General features: G+C 33.2%; 2 protein-coding genes across 2 annotated transcripts; one reads left to right on the top strand and one right to left on the bottom strand.

Annotated features, from left to right (window-relative positions):
- Positions 1 to 99: 99 nt before the first annotated feature.
- Positions 100 to 6420, bottom strand: Mlc2 (myosin regulatory light chain 2). The gene is made up of 5 exons (XM_033470719.2): positions 6265 to 6420; positions 2310 to 2540; positions 1608 to 1791; positions 1213 to 1285; positions 100 to 582 (listed from the first exon to the last, which is right to left on the bottom strand). Exons 1-5 carry the CDS (start codon positions 6265 to 6267, stop codon positions 429 to 431), a joined length of 645 nt encoding a protein of 214 aa, XP_033326610.1. The 5' UTR covers positions 6268 to 6420; the 3' UTR covers positions 100 to 428.
- Positions 6421 to 10686: 4266 nt separating this feature from the next.
- Rsod (Related to Sod) lies at positions 10687 to 16186 on the top strand. Its single transcript, XM_076518756.1, has 19 exons — positions 10687 to 10902; positions 11123 to 11345; positions 11427 to 11592; positions 11672 to 11894; positions 11982 to 12261; positions 12388 to 12653; positions 12734 to 12917; positions 12988 to 13227; positions 13316 to 13406; positions 13498 to 13748; positions 13838 to 14012; positions 14076 to 14350; positions 14474 to 14585; positions 14650 to 14736; positions 14961 to 15095; positions 15187 to 15461; positions 15546 to 15670; positions 15737 to 15892; positions 15970 to 16186. Exons 1-19 carry the CDS (start codon positions 10875 to 10877, stop codon positions 16068 to 16070), a joined length of 3393 nt encoding a protein of 1130 aa, XP_076374871.1. The 5' UTR covers positions 10687 to 10874; the 3' UTR covers positions 16071 to 16186.
- Positions 16187 to 16298: the final 112 nt, after the last annotated feature.

Here is a 16298-nt window from a genome sequence, read left to right as displayed (position 1 = left end):
GCCGAAAGTTCTGCACATATAACACTTGAGACGTTGAAATTGCGTCAGGAAGTGCATTAATTAATCGCATCGGTGAACAGGTAAAATGAAAACAGTCGGTTTAAAATTTTTAAGTAATTTTATTATACGAACAATAATGTGGATATTCAAAGCCTCGTTTATCGGCAGATACGTTGTTTTACCTCCAGGAGAATGTTCTGTGAATCTCTAGTCATTCGTTACTGGCCTTTTATTATTGAAAACAGTTCCCTCGGAAAAAAAGAATACATCTACCAGTGAAGAGCAAAGGAAAGGGAATGATTATAATTACTTTATCGCTGCTTTTCACCCTTCGGAAGCAAATCGCACGGGTCTGGCGCTAATGCAAGACTTTGTTTTCAATGATTGAAGGTTTAACAGAAGTTTGTTTCATGTTAGATCGCTTAAAGTTACTCGTCTTCATCATCGCCCGTACCAGTCAGCATCGCGATAAGACTTTGCGTGTCGATGAAACCTTTGTCGTCAATGTACATGTTGTCGTATGCATCGTTGACTTCCTTCGCGGTGAATTTATCGCCGTAGGTCATCAAAGCGTGCCTCAATCTGTAAAAAGGCAATAGTTGTTTATTCCTCGAACCTTCGAAATCATATTTTAAAGCAAGCTTTAATTCAGTATACCAGACAGTGTCATCAGCAGAATATGTCTGACTTAGATCGTACAAGTTCAATCATCATACATACATATGTATATTTTAATTAACACTTAGCCAACCGAATGGGGAGATCTCCCCGTTTGAAATTCAGTCGATCGATGACCGATTGGGGAAATCTTCCGCGTGTCATTAAAAATAACTGCTTAATTTGATTAAGATTTGCAAGACGAATGCTGAAGAAGTAATCGATACCATATAAGTTTGCTTCGTAATTTTTGTTTAATTAATCGAAATACTTTAATTTTAGGAAATTTTTGAAGTTTCTGACGCGGTCGTGGAAGCGTTAATAGGCTTGTCGATATCGGTAGAGAAATAGTAGCGCGAGTGAACAATTTGTTTCGTTCAAATAAATGTTTAAAATTGATCGATAAATTGCACAAAGACATCTGAATATATCTCAATAAAATTTAAATCCCACCATTATAAATATATGTATATATATAAAACAAACTTTTCACTGAACACGGTACAATATTAGAGAAACGAACACTATAACGTAACTGTATAATTCGTTACTAACCTTTCGCCATCAATTTTACCATCTACGTCAAAGGTGTTGAAGGCAGCTATTACTACCTCATCATCGTCGGTACCTGAAATGACAGACGCGAGAATTAATTTATTAGTATAAATTAAAGTACTAAATTGAAGTAATAAATTATAGTATCGACTAAATCATAATAATAATAAATTATAGTATTAACGAAACTACTTTGAGCAACACGATCGAAATTCGCATTACAGTTGGTAGGCAAAGATGAACAATACCAAAGTAATGTGGAGATAGCAGGTTTTGGAAACTATTTACTCTAACTATTACTATTTATTAACTATTTTCTAGACAGCGACGCAAACAGAATACGATAGAAAAATTCGATAAAACCGAACACAAGAATTCCGGTAATTGACAAGTACCTGATCCGGACATGCGGGTTGCAAACAGATTAAGTAACTGAGTGAAGTTGATTGGGACGGGTACTTCATTTAGCATATCATCAAGTTCCTTGTCAGTGACAAGCCGACCAACTTGGTCGAAGCTCGCACGGAGGTCGTTCTTGCCGATTATACCATCCTTGTCTGCATCCATAAGTTGGAATGCCTGGAAATGTGGATTGCATTATTAATTAACGGACTTTCTGCTTTATCGTTCGCGTCTGCATACGTGACCAATTATATTTCTTAACTGTATCTCACTTAAAAAAGAAAGTAAAGAAAGTGAAAATAATTTAACAAATTCCTTAAATCGCGTTGAATATATTTCTCTATCTAAGCATGTGCTACTTTAAAAATTATGGAACACTTATAAATAATAAATATATCATATAATATAATATATATATATATATATAATATAATATATAATATATATAATATAATATATAATATATATATATATATATATAATAATATATATATATATATATATATAATATAATATATAATATAATAATGTATATTATATATAATTTTATATTTAATTTCATATGTAAATTGTATATAATTTTTAGAAGACCAGTCGCTTTTGGATCTCGATACGTCTAGCATTGAGAAAATTCTCCGAGTGCGAAGGGCTTCTCTTTAAATCGCTGTTGCGGTTGAAACGATCGGGGAACTCACCTCTTTGAATTCGGCCACCTGTTTCTGAGTGAACATAGAAAACACACTGGACCCAGTGCGTTTCGCTTTTCGACTTCCACGACTGCTTGCTCTGGTCGAGCCAGATTCCTTCGGTGTGCTGGTAGGAGTTGCTGGTTTCTCCTCTGGAGGTGGTGCTGGTTCCGGTTCCGGCGCGGGAGCCGGCGCCGGCTCCTCCTTCTTTTTGGTCTTCTTCTTCTTCTCCTTATCCGCCTGCAATTGTTCGGCCAATCAATTATAGTAATTGGTGTAGTAATGGTATAGTAATAATAATAATAATAGTAGTAGTAGTGGTATAGTAATAATAATAATAATAATAGTAGTAGTGGTATAGTAATAATAATAATAATAGTAGTAGTAGTGGTATAGTAATAATAATAATAATAATAGTAGTAGTGGTATAGTAATAATAATAATAATAGTAGTAGTAGTGGTATAGTAATAATAATAATAAATGAAATGAGTCGCAGGAGTATTTGTACCGTACTCATGATTTTCAATAATCAATTATCATGCATTAAAGGCGAAAGTTGGTTTCTTCGGGAGATTGCAAATTCTCATACAATTCTGAACAATTCTTACCAGCTAATTTATAGCAGCTTCTTCTATACAATAGCTTTATTAGTAGACCGCGAATCTTTATCTATATTTATGATGTACGTAAATTTTGAGAATTACAACAAAAAGGAATGGGAGTTAATTATTTCGTTTCGTTTGTTTAGTTTAATTCCGCTTGTGACACTAATCCAGTCATACTGTATTCTAAAGTTATCCTTAAATACATTTACTAACTATTAAATACTAAACGTAGCTATTAAATCAAATTACAATTTACTTATCGATCGATTTCAGTAAAAATTAATCTCATAGTTTTATTTTATTTATACCGCAAGGTATCTTTTAATCAATGAAAGAAAATTCACGTTGACCGGATGAGAACAAAATGGACCGAGAATACCGAATAAATTTTTAAATACATCGTCCCTGTGAAAGCATCGTCTAAAGATTTTGTTATAACGTAACAAAAACCATTCTGTTATGTTCTTAACTTATTTTCAAAAATATATCTACCATAAATACGGTCACCCTCTATACAAGATTAAAAATTCAAATACACGAGAAACAGCAATAAAATTTGCAATAAAAAAGATAGATAGTGGATTCTAATTATTCGAATGATCCAATTGTCCTAAACGCTTTGTCTCCCGAAGAATGCGCACAAATGGTATCTATATTTATCGGGCTAAGAATTGCGTCAGATTGGTTTCATTCCCCCCACAGTGACGTTAATAATAAACACAATCACTTCCTATTCAATTGGACCACCTATCTAATTACACCACGAATCTTTTTATAATATTTGTTAACTGTAAATTCCGATTTTTGTATTCTATCCTGCAAAATTAGTTCCACGTAACGTTCTTTAAAAAATCTATTACAATTGAGAAATAGATAAAAGTGCATTTTACTTTTTCCCAATGTGCTTACTTTCGTTCTTTTTTTCTACAAATATTTAATATTTGAAATATCGTTACAGCATTTCTTTTAACGTCGAAAAGATTAGATCAATTTCTGACAAATCTAAATATCGTTGTCCCTTAATAGAAATATGCCCTTGTTTTCTCTTTTTAATGTTAGATTATTCTTAACAAATTATGATGATACGCTGATTCTGTGTGCAAATAATTTTAAACGATCACATTGTGATGCGAAAATTTGTGAAATTCTAGGACACGTTGAATTCGTAACTAAATCGCGAATCTTCGTGAATTTATTTGACGTGAAATGTGAGAAAGTTTTATATTAACAAAAATTAATAGCATTTTCAGTTTGGTTTCGCTTCGATAAATCCACAAATCGACGAAAGGAAGATCGCTCTCGATTCAATGTTTAAAAATCGATTTGTACAAAGATTCGCAATTCACACGTAACTCGAGAAGTTAATTAATAAAGCATCCCTTCGTTGTTACGATGGTTATTGGAAAATAAATATTTCCACCACATCGCGCAGAAATAAATCAGTTCATATATATAAACTATTGGAAAGTAAGCCGGCATAACAATTCATTCATTTGTTTAAACAATTAAGTATTCGAACGCCTCTCAACTTGCGGGGAAAATAAAAATAAAAGTAGTTTATAAATTAAATTCATGGAATAAATATGAATTTTATTTGATTTATTCGTATATAACATTCGTGTACTTATATAAAGTACGTGTAAATTAGAAAATATTAGATATTTGCGTATAATATTATATTGCGTATAAATTAGAAAATAACGTTTCTATTTATATGCTCATAAACTATGTTTACGTAACCGGTACAAAATACTAGTACGTTCGATCACAGTTTATTCGAATTCAAATTTCCGTAAAGAACAAACATAATGTACAAATTCCAAACGAACCGATCTTTATATTAAATTGTTTACAGTAACGTGAACAACTCGTATCGAACGCGTCGAGATCGAGCACTTTTACCACGAAAAGATTATAATCGAATGCTTATTTACGAAAACGCTCGAAGCAACGTATTTACAATAAAAAACAAAAAAGAGAACTACTTTCAATGTTTAAGCGTAGCGCGCGATGAATCGCGCGAATCTCTTCGTAGATTTGAAATAACAATCGTACAGGAAGGAAAAAGAAGCTGTCGCGATGGGGTAACGGTTAAACGATAAATCCGTGACATAACAATTATCTAATATTCCGGCAATGCCGGGACAACGTAAGTATCGCCGAGGAAAATTTGGAAGGCGTTACTCATAAGGACTAATAATAGAATCTTTCTATCACCCGTGACTGAAAAGAAGCCAAGACATATATAGACCGTTTACTCGTAGCCGCCTCTCGAGTTACTACAGTTACGTAATTTTCTTATTTTTGCGTTATGCACGGCGATCTTGCAAACCGGCAGGATCGCCGAAGTTCGTCCGAAGCCTCTGGCCGACGATCGGTTCGCAGGAAGCTCGGTTTCGTAGAAAGATCCGCAGAAAGACCGACGATTTCCTAGCTCGTTCAAACATCTACGTATCGCGGAGATTGTACACTAACAGCAAATACGGTTCGCGAGCAACAAATATCCGCGTTTTTGCCGAACGTTAGCCCCCTTCTTACAACTCCGCCATGTTTAAATGTCTCTGTTCGCCGCGAACATTGAACACCGAACAAGCTCGTAAAGGGTTGAAACCGAGAATCGTGCTTCGTTATAAGTAGTCCGCTGTTAAAGATTAGGGGGGCAAGACTTTCGTTGCGTTAAACCGAATAGAAATCCCAGCTGGAACGAGGTCTTCGAAAGCTGAACACAAATATTAGGTCAGCCCATAAAAGTAGCCCGAGGGATTATTATTGCCCGTGGAAAGACCGGATCCCGTGGAGCGTTACTTTGTGACAGATTCGTTGAACTTAAGCGTGATTTCGCGGAACTCGGAGCTTGGATCCAAGGATTTAAGTCGGGGATCGAGGAACCCGTTCGATCCGCGAGCAGGAGCGAAAACGGTTTCCCTAGGTCCGCGAACAACGGGGATTCACTGGTGGATGAAACGGCGAAGGTTCGAGCCAGGAATCTAAAACGCGAACCACTGTTTTTCACTGCCTGAACACAACCGACCCGCGGCGATCCCGTCGCGAGTTTTGCACACGGACGGCGACGGGTTCATCACTCAGTCTCGGGCACAGTTTCGGCGATCGGCCGATCGCGACCGCTGGAAATGAATCGCGATCGATCCCGAACGTCTTATAAACCACCACTGGTCTGTCACAGGCGTGTACATTTGTTATCGAACATTCCCTGGGATTTCTTTTCCCAATTCGATCTCGCAGGATTCTCACTGATTCTATAGAGGGTAATTCGCTCGCGACCGTTCCCCGGATCGTGCGCGGTAATCAAGCGTAAAGTCACAACGGCGTCCGCGGTGCACGCCTGCACCTTACTTACCATGTCTACAGTTGGTTTGTAAGAGGATGGTGCGAGATGGTCCGAGCGAACCAACTGTCCAAGTCATAGAGGTGAACTTGTCTAAGTAACTTTGGTAGATCTCCCCCACTACAGGGCCGGTGCCTGAGCAGGGGTGTCTTGCCCGGGTACAACGCCAACGCCTATCTGACCATATTTAGTGCGAGCCACCTCAAAATAGCAACCCTTTCGATGTTTCGACTAAAACAGTTTGCTCAGGATTGTGCGACCGACGACGTGTCTTGCCCGCTGCGGCCCTTTTTCGCAGCCAGCCTATATGCTTTCACCCACGAAAATATGAGTCAAGGGTATCCCGGAAGAGGATGCCTGCGCACAGTGCGCGCACAGTGATCTAGGAAGCGGTACTTTTCGGCGAAAACAGAATTTCTCAACCGTTCTCATATGGCCTCGCTAATCGGTCCTTTCGATCGATCGCGATCCCACGGCTCGTTCGAATAAGAAATATCGATTCCCTCTGGCCCTGCGATCGGAGATCACTTCTTTTGGCCACGACACCGTGGAATAACAATTCTTTCGATTATCCTTTATGCTAGATAGTTGTGTGGGAGTGTGCGACGTAGCTCGACGAGCAGCTGTATTTTATGTTTAATTTTATTAAATTTTTTTTTCATATATTTTAAATAATAATAATATTATAATAATAATAATTAATTAATAATATTATAATAATAATAAATTAATATTATAATTATAATAATTAATTAATAATATTATAATAATAATAAATTAATATTATAATTATAATAATAATATATAATAATTGGTGACAATCCGAACGTCGGGGAAGGTTTGAGAAGGATGTGGACAAGTGTTTGATCTCGGGCCTCTTTCGTATGGACGATCGAAGAATTGCTGGGGACATTTATGAATTTCAAGTGCCAGTTCATCGAAGTTATATCGTTCCGCGCGGATTCGAATAAAATAGACGCTCGGCGTCTAAACGTCGCGTTCGCGTAGTGGCTCGAAGAGCGAATTCTTGTCAGTCGAAACATAATTCTTCGATCTCGATTTGGCTACTGTGAAAATGCAATTTTTGTAGGAAGAGAATGTAGAAACAGCAGTTCGACGGAAATTCGTTTCTCGTAGGGGGATACTAAGCAATCGAGCCTTATTTCGAATGTTCGTGCGATTCGCATGTATATCATTTCTTTATATATTCATCCGACCCATTGAGTTATGAGCGAGGAGATTTTTTTCGTAATTTTATAGTCTTGGGCAGAGTATGTGTAGCTAAATGAATTTTTTGTAGAAATTCTAACGATTATAAGTTAGCTATATTTATTTGTTTATATATTTACCCTTTTTTATATTATGTAATATAATGTGCAATATATAAATTATATCAGTAAGTTCGAACGAATGATATTAAAATCTCGTGGAATTCGTAGAACGGCTGATTCCATTAAATTATTTAACGATATTCAAGATATTTTTAGAACCAGACTGGAGAAAAAATAATTTCAAAATCGAATGCAGCTTCTAAACGAAATCCTGAAATGTGATCGATAATGTTGTAAATTATTATTTAAACAGTATTAAACAGTAGCTTTAGCTTGTATCTCGATGTTTTATGTCAACTGTATAAAACATTTCATCTTATATTTAAAGTGAGATGAAATGTTTTATACAGTTGACATAAAACATCGAGATACAAGCTGAAGCTACTGTTTTTTTGGTCACAAAAACGTCGATTTTTAGACCACTGTGCAATGATTATATAAAATATAACCCAGTTATTGACAATTTTATTCTTTTATTATTATTATTATATTATTATAATATTATTTTATTTATTTATTTATATATATTATATATTTTATATTATTTATTTATTATATAATATTATTATTATTATATTATTATTCATGGTATTATACTTTATATCGACGCAAATGTTTCTTGCCGCTTTTCCCATAAGGAACCATGCACATTCCGGCTCGAATTATCTGTTCCGTCTAAATGACCGTATAACGCCAGAACACGTAGTGGCAAAATGCTCAAACTGATAGCCAAATTTATCGGCAAAGATTTTTTAAAACTTACCGCTAGGTGGCGATAATAAGCAATTCCTGGAATTTGCCATGAGCGCCGCCACAGTTACCGTTTGTGGTTATTTTCGCTAACAGTTTGAGCGTTTTGCCACTACGTGCATTGGCGCTGTACAAACATTTAAATGGAGCAGATAATTCGTGCCGAAATTAACACGGTCTCTTGTGGGGAAAGCGGCAAGATTATTTGCCTACACATAAATAATACTAATAATGTAAAAATTCAAATTGTGTGAATGGAAAAATGAACACGATATTGAAATATGATGAATGAATACACCATGCGTCATCGGAGAAATTGAGAAGTGGAAGTAACAATTTTATGAACGATCTAAATTGCAAATGACCAAAAAACATATTTTCTATTATAATGGAACTGAAAATCTTGTAGCGTGTTAATTACGATGGCGCATACTTTAATAAATACATTTTACTTCGACGAACATGATGTTTATTTAACCCGAGAAAGATAACCTACGTCGCAGAGGCGCCTGCGAAGACTGTTGATTTTTGTTAATTTTTCATAGAGGTCTAGTGATTTAAGTTTAAAATTACTTAAAATATAAAAAAATATAATATAAATGCATTTTATTTTTACAATAATGCCAAACCTTTAAAATGACTAGATTAACTTAAATAAATATCCATTGTTAGTATAAAATTGACGCCTTAGAAAAGCATGCGCCTCTGAAGCGTATGGTATCTTTTACGTACGTTGTCATATGGTTATCTTTCTAGCGTTAAAGTTGCTGTCAAAAATCAGATATTTCATATGTAACAAATAGAATGATCTATTAATCTCATCGCTATTAAAAGTTGTATTGTACTATAACAGCTGCCTGCACGTTAAAATAATTTCGACAGACAAGAATTCGAAAGACAATTTTTATTTGCTAATTCATTATACTTCGCAAGGATTTCCTGTGTACGTATGTATGTGCCTCGCGCACACCAATGTCCAATGTGCTTAGTTACCATAAATAACTGTCCGATATTCGAGAGCAGAAAACATCGATGTATTTAAAATGCATCGTTCAAGTTCCAAGACTGTACGATCATCTTTTATATTAACAAAGCATTTTCTGTTTCTCTGTCTTGAATTAAACTTTCTTCCTAATTGACATTATATTTTTTGTTATTGCTCCCTTCACAACAATTGTTTATAATAAGCAGGAGAAAATGTAGAAAACCATTTTACAGTATTGCATTTCAATTTTGTATCTCCGAGATCGAGTATCGTTCATATTTATACATTTTGTCTAAATAAAAATCATTTAAACAGTTAGGGAATGCAAAGAATGTCCTAAATTCCAGAGGTTGTGGCAACATGAATAATAAAATGGTAACATAAATACATAGTTAGGAAAAAATAGTAAACTGATACTAAGAAAGAAAACAATAATTATTTTTAGCAGTTCTATATTAAGAAACCCTCTTACTCGGAGGGATTAGTATTTACGCGCTGCTTATTAAAGTACTTCCCAATGTATATGTATGTGTATATTTATATGTATACCTGCATACACATATGTCTTTTTTTTTAATAGTAAATTGTTCAAAAATAATTAGTAATTTTTTCGATTACTTTTATTCTATCAACTATTAACTATTATTAAATTTCAAACGACCGTTGCACAATTTATTCTCCATCTTATTCTCCGACTTCGTTATCAACGTGAATGGTAAATCTTAAAGCAAAGAAAATAGATATCGCGAGAAGACTAATCAGTAGATTGCGGATCTTTAAGCATAATACTAATTTTCTTCATCAATTGTAACAGATACAGCAGCCAAACAAAAGTATCTTTTCTTTTTTAATAATTGTATATTGGTAAGTATATTTAAGATATCACCTAATTGTTACAAATTTTATTTAAAATGGAACTTTCAATATTCTATTAAAAAAAAGCACTCGCTTTCTATTTAAACACGGTTGCTAAAGACAAGCGTCAGTTCATTTTCGAGGTCACTTCAAGGTCACTGTATAAGTCATTGAACTCGTTCTGATGCTACAACGTTGTATTATAGAAAATTGATGTTGATAAAAAGAGAAACTATCAAAATGATTTTCTTAGGATTTTGTCGTCACTGCCATGCATGTCTCAAGAACATTTCAATCATAATGAGTCACAAGTGATTATAAAAACAAGTTCTGTTGTGTAAAGCCCATGTGCACTACCTTATATTGCTGTAGTTTCTTTTTATAGTAATTGTTCATATACTTTCTTAGTTACTTTACATGATTTTCGTTTATTAATTTGATAACAATTTTAATATTTCGGCTTTACTTGTAATTGTATGCATGAAGGTCATTGTTCTCTTTTCCACAGGTCTCCCACCACAAGCGCGCGAAGACATGAGAAAGTAAAAGTCGCTTTGCCTTAGTCAGTAGAGTCAGTACTTATCATTCTAAAGTAACAGTTTCTCGTAGTATGGGTTAAAGTCAGACTGTCAAGTTCTGACATATGATTCTCTTTTTAAAAGAAATGCTTTAGATAATATTTCTGAACGAAAAAAAAAACCATGTGGTGGCTTATTCTATTAAGTTATAGTAAGTAAAATTCCATAGAGGATAAAACCATTTATTCCGCTTTGATACATGTTTAGGAATTGTCAAAGATTAAGATATTGAAAGGAAAATGATCAAAGGATGAAACCTATTTGCACAAAAATAGAAATTAAATAAGAATCGAGTTTCATTGTTTCACATTCAATTTTCGTACATAATTCGATCAAGTATTCTATTATAATATTAAATTACCTTGCTGCAGTAACTGTTGCACATTCATTACGTCTCGCGGCGTATATTTCATCTGGCGGTCTGCACGGAGAAATTCGATTCGAAAAAGCCACGGACACGTCTGTGAGAATTCGGTTTTCCCTTCAAGCTACTTTGCAATATCCGGATCAACAATGGTATTGGTCAATTACTCAGTTTCCCGTTGATTATACGCTTATAAATAATAGATGCGACGAACGATATCTTGGAGAAAAGTATGTATGCATTTCCAATTTTGTTGAGAACACTTTTTCATTTAATAAAATTGTTTGAAAATAATCTTACCAATTTCGTAGTGTTATAGATCTTACAGAATTAATTGGACCGTTAGATCTGCCTGGAAATGAAACTGGAGTAGTGGAAGTTCCAGGTATAAGTTTAACAGGAAAAATGGGTTTATGGGGTAAAGGCTTAATACTTAGGGACACATACTCATCTAGGATCATCTGTGCTTCGATCACGGTATTTTTCCAAATAAATGAAATCAAACCCACTTTTACCCCTTTTTTAGATTCACATTTTTATATCAATAATATTTTAGGTGCTGGAAAAAAATGTAGAAAAAGTTGCAAGAGCACAATTCTATGGGCCCGTAGCTGGAACTGTTTGGTTCCGATGGCTAGGCAGTAATACTGGTGATAATACTACTAATGCAATAATTTATACAGATCTGCATCATGTTAACAAACAGAAATTGCAAAGCATAGACTATACAGAGCATTATTGGAAGATTTATGTAACTGATATTTTCGACATTGGCAAAGGTTGATTTTTTCATAAAATTTATAACATTTGATTTATGAGTTTCTAATAATCAACTTTTCATAAATTAATGTTTCATTATAATGCAGATAAATCAAGTTGCAATATTCTACAAACTGTTTTTGATCCTGATAATGCTGGTAATGGAAAAGGTATTGGTGACATTGATGTGCGTTTAGGCAAGATAAAGGTAGCTACAAATCATAACAAAAGGTATAAAACTTTGTACAGAGATTCAGAACTATCTCTACTACCTGCTGATTTACTTGGTCCTCATCGCCTCATATACTTAGTAATCTTTCATCCAACACACGATGATTCCTTCCTAGTTTGTACCAAGATCAATCACTGGAAAACTATGTCTACCAAGTAAGACTTTGTAAAAGTATTTCAAATTTTAACTTATTTAAAACTATCTCTATTACGTATTTTGCAATATAATCCTGTTATTCTGTGATCTGTATGTGATAGAAACTTTTTAATACTTCTCCTTAGAACTTTAATAAATTCTCATGGTATAAAAGGAGAGATGACATTGACTCAAGTAACACCATTTGAACCAACATGGGTTAATATATCCTTAACACCAGTAAATGATTTGGAAACAAGATTACGATATGCTACTAAGATAAAATCATATAAAATTCATGAATTACCTCCAGAAACGACAAAAACTGTAAGCAACACTGCTGTTGTATGTAATGCTACTGGGAAAGTATACAATCCAAGTCATATAGATGAAACAACAGTACCACCAGCAGGTAAACATTCAATTAAGTCAGACTTCAATCATTTATTTGATCATAAGCATATATTCTTTTTAAGTATGTATGTATTTTAGGACTTGGAACTCAAGATCAATATGCTATTGGAGATCTCTCTGGAAAACTTCAAGGACGCAAAGAAGGATCATACCATAATGATATCTTATCGGGAAGTGCCAAACTCATTGGAATTTATTGGGATACATATCTTCCACTTTCAGGAATTTACAGTGTAACTCATAGAAGTCTTGTTCTTCATAAGTAATATTCTACATACGTTTTATTTTTTATTTTTCTTTTTATGATATTATACATATATTTTTCTTATTAGGTATAATGAAACTGATAATATTAGTATAATGCCGTGGGTATGTGGAATGTTAAGTCCCCATTTACCAGATAATAGCGGACAGATGGCAATGATAACAGCACAAGTAATATACAGATATCCTATTGTCGGAAGGATAACATTCCGTCAACCACAAAACGATCCTCAAATGGACACAACTATTATAATTGAATATTTAGTGCATGCAGATGGTAATGCTTTAAACAACTCAGCATTGCATAGGTACAATATGTAGCTATGTTTATTTAAAATTATGTTTACAAAAATTTACATAAGGAAACTTAAAAGATAAAATTTCATATATATTTAGATGGATGATTCACGATAATGCACCAGGGAAAGATTACTATAATTGGACAGGTAGATGTTTGAGTGCAGGAGATCCTTATAATCCTTATAAGGTATAATAGCATGATTATAAATGTGATAGTTATGTAACTTACAATACTCAATCAAACAATTTTCTTAATATTTTGTGTTGAAAATTATTAGGCAGAGTGGGATTCAAAGCATTCTGAACATTGTTCAATAGATGAGACAACATCGTGTAGAGTAGGTGATTTAAAAAGACATGGTACAATCGATATTGCTGGAAGAAAACTTTATGCATCTATTTTAACTAGAAAACTCTTTACGGATACACTATTATCTTTGTCTGGACCTAATAGTATTATAGGGAAAAGTTTAGTTATATATGACGATAATGGACCACGTGCAAGAGGAGAAAGACTAGCATGTTCAATGTATGTACACACAATTTAATACAACTTAGAAATGTAAAAAATTATTCTTACTAAATAGTATTACTGATACTAGTAAACTTTCTATTTAGAATTAGCAAAGTATACCGTCGTAAAGCTGTAGTAAAAGATTGGTTTGGAAATGGAGAAAATATTTCGTTAAGAGGAAAATTGGAATTCATACAACAATCCGAATATGATGTTACAAATGGAGAAATAACTCTTGATGGTCTCAATGGAAAAATGAGTGGATATCATGTACACATGGTAAATGTTACAAAATTAATCACTTTCATTTTTTATAATACTAATACAGTTTATATATTCTAGACTTCAGTAGAACATGATTTAGAGTTCCCCTGTGAAGGCACATCTTTGTATGGTCACTGGAACCCATTTGGTGTAAATATAAGTAATGGTACACCACAACCTGGAGAAGGAACAAGTGACCAATATGAAATGGGTGATCTCAGTGGAAAATTTGGAACTTTAGAAAACAGAAAAAGATATATATCAACTTTTAATGATACAATGCTTCCATTATTTGGACCAAGAAGTGTGCTGGGTCGAAGCATAGTAATCCATAAAAAAGAAAAGAACATAAGGTTACTATAATTTAATATAGAAATTATAAATAATATTGACTCGTCTATTAATTTGTATTAATATTTTTAATCTTTCTAAAATAAATGATCGTTGATAATTTGTTCTATTATTTTATCATTTAGATGGGCATGTTCAACTATAGAACGAGGATATTCACCATCTGAAGCTAGCGAACTTAGAGCTATTGCTTCTTTTCATCATCCACAAGGATTTGCATATGGATACATAAAAATGGTAAAATAATAAATTGAGGAACTACAGAAGTATAGATTTCGTTTATCATAATAAATAATTTCAGACGCAACTAGTACATAGAGATGGTGCTGAAAGTGAAACCATAATCGAAGTAAAACTTCGTCATCCTGGTAAACATGATCGTAATATTGTAAGTAATATAAGCAAGTAGCAACACAAATAGTAATATATCTTACAATAAATATAAAACAATCTTACAAAACTATTTTTTATAAAAGAATGACACCATGTGGTATAAATAATTTTTGTGTGTGGAAAAGTAGAAAATATTCAATTCATGGCTTATCATTAATTTAATACAGTAGTGTAATGTTTGTTAACAGATTATAATTGATATTGTACACTTTATTACAGACAAAAAATCATAACTGGGCGATATATGTAAATCCAGTTGGTGTGGATGCATCTGTACAAGTAAAAGACACTAGATGTGTAGCAGGTGGATATATATGGAATCCCCATTTTACTCAATTGGCAGACCCTCTAAACGTATAACTAATCAAAATTTGCTTTATATTTAATATGAAACCAATTAATATAAAATATAATACAGTAAAGTGAGCTTGATGTTATTTTATAGGATGACCTATATAAGCAAGAATGTGGTTCTGATTTACCATTAAGATGTTACATAGGAGATTTATCAGGCCGATTGGGATCCATTAACATAGGATTAGAAAGACAAGTTTTTACAGATTCAAATTTTCCTTTAAGTGGATCAGTATCAGCTATGGGAAGATCTATCGTTATTTTCGATCAAAATTTTGGAAGCAATAGATTTGCTTGTGCTAATATTGAACCAGATAATGATATTGTGAAATATGCAAACATAAGGAAACCACCACGTTTTGTAGTGTTAGTATAACATATTGTATTGAATCGTAAAAATTAATTTTCAATGGAAAATTTTAAACAAATTTTCTTATTTCTTTAATATAGGGCACAATTTTTAGAAGATGTACGAAAAGTTATGGGAATCCCTGAATGGATGTTATCTATAGATAATAGACAAACTAAAACTTTACATAATGGAGCATGCATTCAATTTCTATTACATTTTAAAGGTACTTATGCTTCATTTGAACTTGTCAATTTGATGAACAAATAATTTATACCTTTACATACAATAGGTCCACTTGTCAATAAAATGGAAGAAGATTTTAACAAACTTATGTCTACTGGACGATTAGAAACACCAAGTTTATACATTCCAGGATATGTTCCAACAAAACGTAAAGCTACTTTAGGTTATCGACAATGTGGAAGTCGAGATCCAAATGACAAAAGTAAAAACTACATAGAATAAAAATGAAATACTCATAATTCATCTATGAAAGTAATAATATAATTTTATTACTTTTAGGTTCTAATTTTTCAGGATCAAGTACATCTCCACAAATTCCATCACAGCTAATATTAATTTTGATTACATTCTTTATAAGTTATAGCATAAATGGATTATAAATTACATTCCAAAAATTTTACTTAAAGTTGTTATGTCTTAAAGATATTTAGTAAAAATTGTTACAGTATTTTAATATTCAAATAATGTTCAAATAAATTATATACTATCCAGATAACTGGTTCGATATTTAAAAAATTACAGCAATGATAATACTTTTAGAGCATTCTAAGGATAAAACCTTGGATCACACATATATATGTATAGTCCAAGGATAAAACTGAGAAATG

Source organism: Megalopta genalis, chromosome 2 (assembly GCF_051020955.1).
Source record: "Megalopta genalis isolate 19385.01 chromosome 2, iyMegGena1_principal, whole genome shotgun sequence".
Taxonomy (NCBI): domain Eukaryota; kingdom Metazoa; phylum Arthropoda; class Insecta; order Hymenoptera; family Halictidae; genus Megalopta; species Megalopta genalis.
The sequence above is the reverse complement of the archived record's forward strand: the minus strand, read 5'-3'. Positions and strand labels throughout refer to the sequence as shown.